Source organism: Corvus hawaiiensis, chromosome 21, assembly GCF_020740725.1.
Source record: "Corvus hawaiiensis isolate bCorHaw1 chromosome 21, bCorHaw1.pri.cur, whole genome shotgun sequence".
Taxonomy (NCBI): Eukaryota; Metazoa; Chordata; class Aves; order Passeriformes; family Corvidae; genus Corvus; species Corvus hawaiiensis.
Window position 1 is genome coordinate 4,545,306 of NC_063233.1, and position 14,068 is coordinate 4,559,373.

At 42.9% G+C, this 14,068-nt stretch overlaps 1 protein-coding gene across 8 annotated transcripts in view; it reads left to right on the plus strand.

The window, feature by feature from the left end:
• Positions 1 to 14,068, plus strand: part of RAPGEF1 (Rap guanine nucleotide exchange factor 1) — an 85,110-nt gene that overhangs the window by 31,241 nt on the left and 39,801 nt on the right. For all 8 annotated transcript variants that reach the window (XM_048325257.1, XM_048325258.1, XM_048325260.1 and 5 more), the window contains exons 2-6: positions 651 to 790; positions 5,054 to 5,232; positions 7,928 to 8,084; positions 12,449 to 12,537; positions 12,917 to 13,069. In XM_048325257.1, coding sequence (XP_048181214.1) covers positions 651 to 790; positions 5,054 to 5,232; positions 7,928 to 8,084; positions 12,449 to 12,537; positions 12,917 to 13,069 — 718 coding nt within the window. The remainder of the gene's footprint in view (positions 1 to 650; positions 791 to 5,053; positions 5,233 to 7,927; positions 8,085 to 12,448; positions 12,538 to 12,916; positions 13,070 to 14,068) is intronic.

Consider the following 14,068-nt stretch of genomic DNA (forward strand, 5'->3'; position numbering starts at 1 on the left):
ATTGGAAGTGAAATCCATTGCAGATGACAAGGGCTGGCATTTTTGTTCAGATTATCCATAGAGCCACATTCAAAATAGATGCTGTTGGGTGGGTAGAGATCAGCATCCTGGGAAGGGCATTACCTGGGGTTGTGTTCTCCAACCCTGAAGCAGCCGGGTCGTGGGTACCAGGCAGAGCCCTGCCTGCGCTGACCCACAGCCAAGGGCTCTGCTCTGCCAGAGGTCTGTGAACGAGTCACTTCATCCCCTTGACTCAGTTGCTCATCTGCCAAAGAGGCATGATGATTGCCTCCTTTGTAAAGTACTTTGGGACTTGCTGGAGATAAGTGCTTTGAAGAGAGGTGTTTTTCCTCTTTTCTCCCAAGGCACAGAGCAGTGCAATCCTGCTGTCCCTGCCTCTCCTTTGCAGCGTTCCTGCTTCCGAGAGAAAGCAGGAAATGATGGTGATATTGTAGCTGAGGAAAGCAGGAAATGATGGTGGCATTGTGGTTTGAAACATAATATAGAGTGACAGTTTATTAATTTTCTTTATCGTGTTCCACTCAATAAATTTACGTGGTGCAAGTCTCTTCCAGATAATGCTGTAACACAACGCCCCTGGTTTCAGCATAATTGCCCTAATCCAGTAATGCTTTTCTGTGTCTTTCTAGATTCTGAGCGTTCTCATCTCTCCTCGTTCACAATGAAGTTGAAAGGCAAGTTTCATTCACCAAAAATAAAGAGAACACCCTCAAAGAAAGGAAAGCAAGCTGACCTGACAGTGAAAACACCAGAGAAGTCAGTGAACAAAGTAAGCAAAGGCCGTGTTCTGTTATCCTGATGGTTTCTTGCTTCCTGGTACTCGGTTTATCACACTCTGGTGTGTGACTTTGTCCCCTGCATAATTCTGCAGCTCAGGGATCCTCAGGGTTACTTTATGGTTACCTATAAACAGCACTGTGTAGTATTAAATCAGTAAATAAATCCCTTTGGAGAGCATGATGAGACCTCCTTCCACAAGCATTTAAGTATCTCTTTATGGAACGTGGTATATGGCCTGACACATCCTCTCTGCATGCACACCCCGTGGGTTATGCTTAAAGCTTCCAAATAGCTGCATGGTTTTGGGGTGTGACCCTTTTAAAAACCCCAGACTCAAGCAAGCACATCGTTGAAGCTGGTCCAAAGATGTGCTCAATCTCTGATGACACCAGCGGGGAGAGTCACACAGATGTGTTCAGGCAGCTGCTGATCCAGCACAGTGTTCCTCAGACCAAACGTACTCCAGGTCCTCTAAGAAATGAGGTCACAAACTGATCTGTGTTATCTCCTCTCCTGTTGTGACCTGATTATGTAGCTGGAGACTATCTCTGTGACAACACTGTTGCAGTCAGTTCTCAAGTACAAATCGAAGCCAGAAGTTGAGAACAGTCGAGGTTGTTTATGATAATTAAACACCATTCTCAGCTGTTAAAAGTCTCATCCAATGTGCAGTGCCAGACACGCAGAATTCTTCAGATTATCTCTGCTGAGAGTTGTTGTAGTGTTACTGAGAGCAGCCAGCAAGATAAAGTTTTCTTAGGCTGTGTGGCTTGCTTAACACCCAGAAAAGTCTCTGCAGCGCTTCCTCGCCCTATTCTGCACCATGAGGTGGAAGATGGTGAGGATTTTTTCCCCAGACTGTGGGGTTTTTCCCCCAGGAAGCTGTGGATATGCTTTCTAGGGAGCCAAACACCTTGCATTGCTGAGTGTTATTTAAAAAACAAAATAAAAAAACCCCAGTGACTGTACTCCATTAAAGCTTTTAATTCCAATGATGGTTCAGGATGGTATCTTGAGATAATTTAGAGGCCTTCCTTTAAACTGATATGTGACCACATTAAATACATTAGAAAATGAAGAGCCCTTTTCAAAATGTGGTCTATAGCAATTGTTAATAATAGATTAAGTTTTTGCTCTTCTATTTTTCCCCTAAAAACAGTGCAAGAGGATATCCTAATAAGCCATGCTGGACATTAAAACCATTTTTTATGTACAGATTGGGATTTTTAAAATTGGGAAACAAAACACTTGCCATAATTTTTATTACAGTACATGATTATTTAAGCTGCATTCATTTTTATGCTGTGAAATATTGTTGATTTCTGGCTCATTCCTTACCTATTTTAATAGCTACTGTCCAATTAATCAATTCACTGGATGTAGTCAGCTCATTAGCTTTGTGTGAAGGGAGTGGGGAAGAGGATGTGCCTGGATTGTCGCCAGGTTTTCTTACTGTAATATAGACATCAGTTGACAAACGACAGATCTTCTGTCAGAAGGCTCACTTGATAAACCAAATATCGTCCTTTTCTCCCTCTTAAGTACTTAAGATGCTATTTTTGTGCTCTTGAAGTAGATAATCAGTGTAGAGCAGAAATAGCAATACTAAAAATTAATGTAAAATCATGATGTGTAAGCTGAAGGATATGCTCAGCTCGTGCAAACATCATCTTCTCCTCTTCCCCTTTATACCTGGGTAGGAGCAGCACTGGGGGAGTTGTTTTCAGAACCTCCTTTTGTCCCCTGAACTCTGTCTGTGATTCTTATCCTAGGGCATATTGTAGGAACAAGAGTGTCCTTCAGTACTATATACAGACTTATGATAGGTTTTACACTGCCAAAATGTAAGGAAAAAAAGGATGATTCCAGCTTCTGTAATTGGGTGTATTCTGTACAGCTCACTGTGACCCTTTCTGGGTCAGCTGTGTCTCATACATAATGCATTTGCAATTTGATTATTAAGGGCAACTTTCAGCAATCATCCAAAAATATCTATATGTGTCAGGCAGGGTGTGGAGAGGAGATGCTGTTTTGCCTGAATTTTAACTTTTTCTTGTTTAATGCCCAAAAGAGAGATGGGTGGCTGCCCCATCCCTGGAAGTGTTCCAGGCCTGGTTGGACAGGGCTTGGGGCATTCTGGTCTAGGGGAGGGTGTGGCAGGGGGTGGAAGGAGATGAGATTTAAGGTCCCTTCCAACCCAAACCATTCCATGGTTCTGTGCACCCCTGCACACACCTATGTATGATACCTTTGGACCTTGGAAGAGGATTCATTAGAACATGCTCCTGTGGAATGTCACCCAAAGAACTAGCAGGGAAAAAAAACCCAAAAGAGAAAAAAGGGCTGTGTCCCAGCCAGTGTCCAGTGGCTCAACACATCCCTTGGTGTGCTCAGCGGAAGGATTTGTGTTTCCAGCTGTCATTCTCAGCCCTGAACTCTCAGGCAGGCCCATCCCTTTTGTGCACCAGGAGAGTGTTTAAGCTATTAAGTCACAAGCCTTTCTGCAGGAAACAGTTGTTGAATGAAACCCATAAACAGCCATCGGAGCAGGAACTGCAGTCCGTGTTTTTTCACTTCTGTTTGAGAGCTTTGACTGCTGGACCATGGTCGTACTTACCCAGGGATTTTACAGACTCTCTGATCCCTAAAATGTGTGATCATTTCATATGAAGTGCAAAACCTTCTTGGGAGAGGCCAAGGCTCTCCATAGATTAATGGTTGGACTCAATGATCTTAGAGGTTGTTTCCAACCTAAATGTTTTTATGATTCTATATCCTGGAATGAACTGTGCAGTGGTGAGGGCACATCCCTGCAAAATGGGAAATGTCATTTTTTTTATCCCAGTGAGTTGCCAGGATGCTTCTCAGCAAGGGAGCTCAGGGCACTGTGGGCTGCAGATCAGAACTTGAGGTTCCTGGCAAGAAGTATTGTCCAAAGGGGAAGCAGCAGCCAAGTTTGGGCACTTCCCAGATGAGATGGAAAATGACAGGGTGGTTTGCAGTTCTTGGATTGGGACTTAGACTTCTGAAGCTGGAGCTAGATGGAAGTTAGGACTCTAATCCTTTTATGCAACTGGCCCCAAATTACTAACCAGTGCTGCCTATAAATTGTTCTTCCTAAAACCTTTTGGGCTGCTGGCCTGGTTTTGCAGAAAAGCAGCAGTTTAACAGCTGACAAGAGTATGGGGAGCACACAATGCCCATAGGTCATTAATTCTTGAAGCTGAATTTACTGAGGAGATAATGGATGAAATCTGACTCTGCTAAGCTCTCTGCTCCTTTTCTAGCAGTGTTCAGTAGTTAATTTAAATCTCACTTAGGAACTACTTGTGGCACTAAAAGTCCTCCAGGCATGCTGTTGTAAACTTTCAAAAAATACCCCAGTCCAAAGTGCCATTGAGGTATCGTGTATCACTTCTGAATTTCCTCTTCTGGTGTTGGTGGTGGCACAGAAATTGGTGACCACAGCTCAACTTTATTCCAATGAATTGTTCCCTTCTGCAGCATTCATTCACCAATGCCAAAACTTAGCTTTTACAGTTTGTCCTCATGGAAATTGCGTGAGTTCTCTTGTTCCAGCAGCATCCCAAAATGATTTAGGTTGGAGGCTCATCAGAGTGGAGTTTATGTGGATGTTTTCATGTATTTTACAATGACATATAGTAATTGGACAAGTAATTGGACAATTGCCTTTAAACTGACAGAGGGCAGGTTTAGATTAGATATTGGGATGAAATTCTTCCCTGTGAGGGTGGGGAGGCCCTGGCACAGGGTGCCCAGAGAAGCTGTGGCTGCCCCATCCCTGGAAGTTGGACGGGGCTCGGACAACCAGGGATAGTGGAATGTGTCCCTGCTCATGGCAGGGGGTGGAGATGGGCTTTAAGGTCCCTTCCAACCCAAACCATTCTGTGAAATGTTTTTTCTTTCACCCTCCTAGTTTAGGGTGTGGGTTTCAAAGCAGTGCCCTTGATGTCATCAGTGGTGTTAATCTTAGCCTAAAACTGATCAAGATCAGCCTTCAGTTTGGAATGCAGGTAATTCTGAAAGTTGAAGTGTGGGTGTAATCTTGCACTGACTATTCCTTTGAAAGAGTAGTAATTCAATTTAAAAGTGTTTGTGGTAGAAGGGGTTTTTTCCACTCCTCCTGGAATATACCTTAGTGTCACCATACTTTGAGTGTGTTAAAGGAACCCTGCCTTTAAAAATACTGAAGTTTTAACATCTCTCCCCTTTTTTTTCCTCTCCTGTTTAGAATGTATCATGGCTAGAGGAAAAGGAGAAGGAGGTTGTCAGTGCATTGCGCTACTTTAAGACTATTGTGGACAAAATGGCAATTGATAACAAAGTGTTAGAGATGCTGCCAGGCTCAGCAAGTAAAGTGCTGGAAGCCATCCTGCCCTTGGTGCAAACTGACCCACGCATCCAGCAAAGGTGAGTTTCCTTCTTGGATTTTGGGACCACAAGAGACCAACAGGCTCCTTCTTTATCTGAAGAACCGCATCGTGCAGGAGATGCCGATGAAGTGACTGCTGTTTTTACTAATTACTTGGTGGTTTTCAAACATCATTTAAAAGCAGATTCCCTGCTGTCAAGAAGCTCATGCCATGGAAAGATAAAGCAAATCAGGCTTCTTTCAGAGTGGAGGAAGGGATGGTTCTTAGCATAAACTTGGAAATTCATCATTTTGTAGAGGGAGATTCTCTTCAGATGCTATTCCTGTTTCTGCAGTCCGTGGTGGTATCCTAAAAGCTAACAAATCTAATAGCTTCACCTGGAAAAGGAGTTTATCTTCAGAGTAATCCTTTTTTGTGTTCAGTTTATCCACCCTGATATTACAGAAGTCTGAGCCTGCACTCTTAACTGCTTTTTTGGATTTTACTGGATCAGATACAGAAGTAAATAGATGTACTTCAGCAGATTAACCAGTCCAAGTTCATTCCTGCTGCACTCAACAGATTATTGTTTTATGTTTTAACAGATAATGTGCATTATGTTTTTACCAGTTAAGCAATGGGTTTGAAGCCAGGAAAGCAGTAGAAATTTGCCAAAGCCAAGCTCAGCATGGATTATAAGAATTTGTGGTGTTGCCAAGCCATAGAGATCTCGTTGGTGTTCATCCCATGGATGCTGGAGCAATTGATTTACAGAAAACAAATAAACATTGTTGAATAATACTGAAAGAGCAAAGTTAACACAGAGAAGAGCACAGAACAAAGCAGAGAAATGCAGGTGTTTGGTTCCTGAAATCCTGCCAGTTTTTGTGCTGTTCCTATTTGTTTTCCCATTAAATATCTCCAAATTTTTTCCTTTTAAGATGCTTATTTCAGTGCTGGCACAGGGAAGGTTTATAATGTAGTTGAGGCAGCCCTGGGGTGCCAAATACTTTGCAAACAGAGATGCTCAGTCGTGTTTGGCCCCAGTGCTCAGGCCAGAGCTGCTTCTGGCAGAAGGAAGGAGGAAATGGGTGAGTATCACACATGTGGCTGGGACAGGTAAGATCCAGTTCAGGTTGGATCTGTCGAACCATAATGAGCAAACTTGTGAGAATGGGAATGTCCTGTACACAGTGATCAGTCTCTCTTTCTGGAAACAGGGTGCATTAAAGCACAGATCCCATGTGCATGCCTTGCCTTGCTTAGCCTCCCGAAAAACCCAAAAGGGGATCCGGCTTTCTCAACAAAGCTGTGTCCTTCTCTCCCTACCTGTGTACTATAGTGGCAGGACACAAAGGGGTGATTCTGATGTCAGATCCCCCTCAAGAAAAGTGAGCAAGAAAAGTGATGAAGAAAGCCTTAAAATTATTGTTGGACTTCTTTGTACTTTAGGGGAAGCATTTGCATCAAGGAAAAAAGTAATTAAATCTCACACAAAATGGGCTTTCGATTACTGCCTCTTTAGAAGGAAGCAGACTGAAGATTAATGGCAAAGAAATCAAAGTCTTAGAAAGAGATGGGGGAGGGAAATGATGTTTAGGAAATATCTCCTACCAAGCTAATTTCATTTGAAATGAGAACAAATGGCAAGCAGCAAGCTTTTAAAAAAAACCCAAACAACAACCAAACAATCAAGTCCTTGCCATTGTTTGTATCCCCTGGTTGTAACTTGACAGTAGTTCTTTCCCCAGTCCTGCAAACCTCATTCACCTAAATAAACTCATTGGAGCTCGAGGGCTTGATTCTTTTCTCACAGATAATGAAGTTACTGGAGTTAAGCCAATGTAAAATGGATATCGGAGAGAAATGGGAAGATTTGGAACAACTTGTATCAGTAATGATTGCAAGATTACACCTTCTCTTATCTGTTTATGGTTTTGATGCAGTTTGAAATTGATTTAACGTGACAAAGAATTGCTGAAGCGTTGCCATCAGCAGTACTGTTAACGCACCTTGTTTAGTAATGAAGTCAGTGTTTTCAGAATGGCCAGGAAGATGCCTGGGAGCATTGTTGTTACAGTTAACTTTTATTTAGAGTTGTCATCTTTCCAAAACACGCCTTTTTTTGCCCTTCAGAACAATAGCTTTCAATTCTGTTTCTCATTAAAAACAAAACAAAGCAACACCCTTCCTCTTTCAAACCTGAAATTCATTCAGTTCAATTTCTCTAAAGAAGTAATTTTAATTGTGTGTTTTCAGGCATTATAAACAGTGAGGCAGTGATTTGTAAAGGAATGAATAGAGTCAGCTCTCAGTGATCCAGGGTGGTTTTGGGGAGAGCTAATAATGAAGAAGGATAATACTGAAATAACATAGCTTAAACTTAAATGTAGGGCTTAAATACTTATCTTTAAAGTTAAAGCATAGGATGGAACTGTAAATTAAGATGGAAAGAATATTATTTTTAGCATTGCTGTGCTAACCTGCATCCCAGATAATTCCTTCTGATACTTGGGAATGAGCTGTTGATGGTTTGTACCTTCAAACTGTCATAGTTTGGTGCTAGAGAACAGGAGAGCAGCTGCAGTGGAGGAGAAGCCTGAGCTTTGTCACTTGCTCAACACAAATTCTGAGTGTCAGAGAGCAAAGGAGTGAAATGCACAGTGTGAAACTCACTCCCGTAACATTTGATAACATCTCCAAAATTTCTTTTTGCTCTTTTTTTCTCAACTGTTCCCTCTCCTGCTGTGCAGTTCTGCCATCTCATCCTGCTACAGCCGAGTGTACCAGAGCCTGGCCAACCTCATCCGCTGGTCTGATCAGGTGATGCTGGAGGGGGTGAATTCAGAGGACAAGGAGATGGTGACAACAGTGAAGGATGTCATAAAAGCTGTTCTGGATGGAGTCAAGGTACATGAGACAAATACTGTAAATTTTATTTATTTACATGTATTATATGAACGCCTTATTTCTGCCTTCAGTAAACTACCCCTTAAATCAACTGTTCCATAAGTTAAATGTTCCTTCTTGGAGTGCTGATTAAAGACTAGCACAGTTTGGCTCTGAATGTGATTTTCTAGCATGCTCACCCTGGCATTTGGATGAATTGGAAGAAGCAATGAATCTTTATTCAGCATTGCATTAAATTTTCAGCGAGTCATTCCCAGTCTCCCATGCAGATTACAAGACCCGGGTTGCACATTTTCTGTCTTGGTAAAATAAAATGAAAATGCTCCCTGTCAATGCCCACAGAGAATGACAGACTCCAGCTCCATCTTTTAAGAGAAATTTCAAGGGATTTGTCAGTGATACATCACCACTCTAAGCAGCTGGATTAGGGTGTGGAACAGGTGATGAGCTAAACTCAGTTTCTTGGAGATTAGTTTTACATTGCTAATGGAAACGTTTAACAGAAACCTTTGTATCCATTGTCAGACCTGCTTGTAGCATTCCCTCCCTGTTCCCCCCTAGGAAAGCTGTTGGCTTTCCTTCTACCTCCTGGTAAGGTTCTTGTACCCATTATTTCTGTGTCCCAGGCTTGTCTCTGGGCTGGTCACTCACCTTTCTTAGTATTGCAGGTACAAGTATCTTTGACCTGGGCTTAGGGCACCAGTGGACAGACTGTCACATCTCCTGGGCATCTTATTTTGGAAACTGTAGAGGAAGTTAAAGCTCTTTCAAGAGCAGGGCTGGATCTAGTGGAGAATGCTTAAATCAACTACACAAGGAAAGTTGGGATAGAGACTGTGCTTTAAGAATTGCAGCAGGTGTTTCACCTGGAATTATGTATCAGGAACAGGCATCTTTCACTGTACTCAGACTCAGTTTTATGAAATGGAGCCAAATGTAAAAATGAAGTGCATCTCCCAAGCTTTGACTGTCACATTTTCAGGCCTCTTGGTTTGGTGTCTGCATCATCTGGCTATCTCTTTAATGTTACTCACAGATACTAAAATCTACTATTATTCTGTGAGCCTTTTAAATAAATATCTTTGAAACAAATAATTTCCATCACTCAAAGAAGATGGATTTTCCAGGATTATTTTGCACAGTATGCTCTTTAAGCCACACATTATAAAAATAAAGCTGGTCTTAAATTTGCACAGCGGGAGAGAGGAAAAGAGTTGAGCCTAAAATCTCAGCTGCTGTTAGCGCTGGAATTCAGCAGCAATTTGCAGTACATGAAAATCTGTGCTGTGGTATCTGAACTGTAATTCCCCAGAAAATGGTGAGTTCTCTCTGACTGAATCTGCACAATCCCATGGAGAGATGTGTTGTCCCCAGATCTGGAAGAGAGTTCTGTGGTCTTACTGCAGGAGACTTGGACACACGTTGTCCTTTGACTTCAAGCAATATTTAAACCCTTGGTACCTGTTGCCTTTCAGTCAGAGCTGCATCCCGTGTGGATTGGGGGAAGCTCTCAGAGTGGGGAAGATCCTGGATGTCTGTTCATGAGCAAGCCCAGGCTGGGAGCAACATGGGCATGTCCATGCAGTGCTGATCCTGAGCTGTGCAGCCCTGCTCAGCAGCATGGCTGTGTCAGTCTCTGCTTTGTTTTTAGACTGAAAGTTATTTTGGCCTTGGAGTTGGAGCTGGCTCATGTCTGGTCAGCCTTAGAGCAGCTGTGTGGCTGTCTGAGGAGATGGGAGAGTGTTTGCCCATCAAGAGGTCAGCATTTGGAAGCAGTGTCCTCTCACCTCCTGCACAGCAAGGAACAAGGTTTATTTTAGAAAGGCCAAGCCACATTTCAGATCTGGAAGCAGAACTGAGAAGATAGACACTTCTCTCCACAGCAGAGCCTATTTTGTTTTTCTGGCAGATCACACAAGATCCACTTCCACATTTCAGTGCTTACTTCTTTATTTTCAGAACTGAGCATAAAGGAGTCTCTTGTTCACCTCTGTTACTTGATACTTCGATCTCAGGTTTTAGGGCCTTGCTAGGCAGGAAAAAAAATCCTTGGTTTGATTACATAACTTCCCAAAAATCCATCTCATTGTGGAATTTCCAGCTTGCTGAAGTAGCATACTTTGTAGAGAGGCTTTAATTATCTCTAATTACTGCTGCAGGAATCTCTTTCCTTGCCGATAAGGAATAGCATAATGTGCATCTGGCTCAGTTGTGTGCTGATTACCTCTGTGTGTATGCTAAAGATTTTGGCGTGATTTCCAAATGCTAGTTCTCATTTGGGGATAGCAGAGAGGAGAAACATTCAGGGTCTGGTGATATTTGTCAAAGTTTGAAGGGAAAGTGATCCTCTCAGGTAATGGCAATCGTGCATTGCCTTGGTGCCTTCGCTGGAAGGTGCTTAGGGGTTTTCTCCCCCAGTCCCAAAGGTTTGAATCATTCTGAAGATACGTTTGAGCCAAATTGGATTGGTTTTCTCCCGTTTTAACCTACATTCACATATGGTGGACAATTGTGTGTTCATTATGACTGGCAAAATAGGAAAATTTAGCACTTCAGCCCTGAGTGTCTGGGGCTCCTCAGTGCTGCTGTGGCACAGCCACCACCACAGTCTGCAGTGTTGGCCTGCCTTTGGTTTAAGGTGGTGAAGAAAGGTCAGGAAAAGGAGACAATACCCTTTCCCTTCCATAGCCTTTTCAGAAGGATGTTTAAGGAGTATTTTGGCTTTTGGTTTGAATGCCCATACGTTCCATTTCCCTTCTTGTGCTCCTGCACGTTTGCAGTCCTTTGTGGCCACTATCCAAAAGGCCCACAGGGTCCAGCCCTGAGTCTGTTAAAGTGCATGAGGGTCTCCAAAAATCTCTTCAGCAGTGGAATTTTGTCCAGGGCGCAGAAAGTTGGCAATCCCTTGTGTCATCACTCAACCCCATGATGCCAAATGCAGCCAAAAGAGTCAAGTGATGTTAGTCATCAGGGCACTTCTCAGAACATGCTGTTCCTTGCCAGGGCTCTCTGTCCCAGCAGGGACATCTTCATAGCTTTAGTCCCCATGTACATCTGTTTGTGCTCCCTCTTCCTTCCCGCTGTGTGGGATGTTCCAGGACAGCTTCTGGAATGCTGAGTGTTTGTCCTGGTTTTGGGTAACACAGTGTACGTTCTGTTGGAGCACCAGCTCACACCAAGAGTGTAAGTAGAGCATGGAGACCAAAGTCAGCTGTGGTGGACACTTGGACGGTGTTTGCACCTTATTCCTCATGTTGTGTGTGTGTTAACCCATGGAATTTCAGCTTTCAGTAGAGCTTTATGTAAAACTACCAGAACTGGAGTATTTTCCTTCCTCGGAGGGATGATGGCAATGACGTTCCAGTTGCAGCTACTGCATTGAGAGAGCAATGCCAGTTGTTTCCAAGCTCCATAGAGAAGGACACGAGTATGATACTGGAATGATGACACTGTACTTCAGGCTGCTTTAAAAAAAAAAAAAAAAATTAAAATTGATCCTTTATAGTTTCCTTTGCGTAATATGCTGGGAAGCCAATACTGGCAGGAAACACTGCCAGTTTTCCAGCCTGCCTGTAACAGGGGCATGTGTGTTTGTATCTGTGAGCAGGAGATCTATTTGTCAGCCTCAGACATCCATAAAATGTTCTCTCCATCTTCCTGGTGTGAATGATTGTTGCTTTGACTGCTGGCAGACTTAGAGTTCAGGATTATCATGCCCTTATCTCTTTATCCAGAGCCTTATCTGCCTATAACAGAGACACTGCAGTAGCTCCTTGAATGATTAAGTCTTCCATTGCTAATGTGTTAAAAGGTGGCTTCAGGGGAAGCAGGCCTTTTCGTAAAGGTGTTAAATTTTTGGTCGGGCATTTTACAGAAAACTTGCTTTTTGAAACAAATACATTCTTATTTATAAAATATAAAGCAATTATTTAATGTTGTTTTTGGCTAGGTGAAATACTTCACTGGGTAAGACCGTTTTGTACTTATATTTATGTATGTAAAGCCAATTTACCATTATCTAGGGTGTTGTGTGGTCTGGAACACATTTGTGAGATAGAGGAAAGAGGAAGCGCAGCAAAAAGACACACACGTGGGTTTGTGCAGAATCCCCACACATTCAGGGGTAATGAACTTCACTCAAATAGTGCCAAACTTCCTCTGGATGCAGCCTGCTCCTTAGCAGCTGTTCTGCATCATTTCTGTGGCTCTGTACCAGACTTAAACCCAGCTCAGCTCTGTGTCCGTGCCATCATTAAGCCATAACCAAGAGTTTACTGCAGTAGCATCCCTTTGTGTTCTAGGATGTTTAAGTGCAGCATTCAGCAAATAGTGATTATTCTCTTTTTCTTCTCTCCATCCATCAGGAGCTGGTCAGACTCACGATTGAAAAGCAGGAGCATCCCTCTCCCACAAGCCCAGTTAAACCCAGTTTACCAGCATGTAAATCCGACAGGTGGGTCACTGATTTCTTCTGTGTGCAGGACTGATATAGAAGGATTATTTCTGACTAGTGACAGCTGAGTTAAATCATTCAGCTATTCTTCACAGTGGGTGGGTAGTGTTCTTTATGTAGCCCCATCCATTTCAGTAGGATCACTAAAAGAGAATATGCTATGATAGGAAAGACACCAAAATCTGGCAGTGAGACATCCCTTGTGTCACGTGCACGCTGTGCTCTGCATACACATGGAATTCCACCTGCAGATGCAAATTCTGCCTTCTGCTCTAGGTGTCTGTCTGATAGCACATGATTTAAAATAGGTTTGAATCTGTCATCAGGCTGCATTCCAGCTGTGGTTTATGATCTACAGTCTGTGTTTTGCATGTTGCAGCCCATCAGAACTTCCCCTTACTGACCGAGAAATGGAGATCCTCAACAAAACAACTAATATGACTCAGTCCAACGAGCTACTGACTGACTCCATGGATGAAGAAGTTGCACCTCCTAAACCCCCTCTGCCCAGCATTCGTGTGGCAGAGAACAGGTAATGCTGACCAGCCAGCTGAGTGAAGAGCACCAGTGCCTCTTACCAGCCTGTTGGTTTTTAAACAATCTTGCAAAATGTGCCCAAGAGAGGAGGGTTAGTGTTGCTTCTGAATTTCCAGTCCTCCAGAGTAATTGTTCCGTGATCCTGGACTTTGCTTTGTGTTCTGTCTCTCTTACTATTTTTTGTGTGTTTTCCTCCTTCTTTTTATGTGAGGATAGTGCCGTGCCCTGACGTCCACACATGAGAGGCATCACATAAAGCCATAATAACCTAATGTAAAACTGTGTGAATTCCACACTTAGAACTGTCTTGGGCTGCTGTATCTGATGGGAAATGTTCCTCTAACCTCGGGGGGCAGTTACCAACCTGTCCTGCACAGCCAGGTTGTTCTGCTTTGCCTGTGAGCTTAAGAGTGAAAGCCAACAGTGTGTGAAAAAAATCTTGTGCTTGGTTCTTCTTACCCTGTTCTACGAGTAACCACATGAAAGTTTCTGTGTTCTATTTTGAAAAGGAAGAGAAAACCCCCAGTTTGCAGGTTTGTGTGTGTGTGTGTGTGTGTGTTGTTTTTCTTCTCTCGTACTGGTGCTAATGGCTGGTGTGAAAAATACGTGTCGTGTTAATTTGGAAATGCGGCATCAAGGTCTGTGGCTGACAAAAAGAATCACATTTCTGTGTATTTTATGAATTCTCAAAGGTCATATAAAAATTTCCTGGTATGTTCTAAGAACAGAGTATGTGTGCCCTTGGGAACTTCTCAGGCTTGACGACTACCAGAATTATGTGTCATTAGAAGCAAAAACTAAAAGTCAAAGGGTTAAAGTCTCACAAGTTACTGCAAATGTGTGGGTCTGACACAGATTCATGCCAAAACATGGGGCCCTCACAGTGCACGTGGTGAGAGAGGCTCTGACCCTTTTGTTCCCTGAACTTCACCAAGAAAGCAAAGGCCAAAAAAAAAGCATTTTCCTGTCCTGTAAATTTGTGAAACTTTAAGCA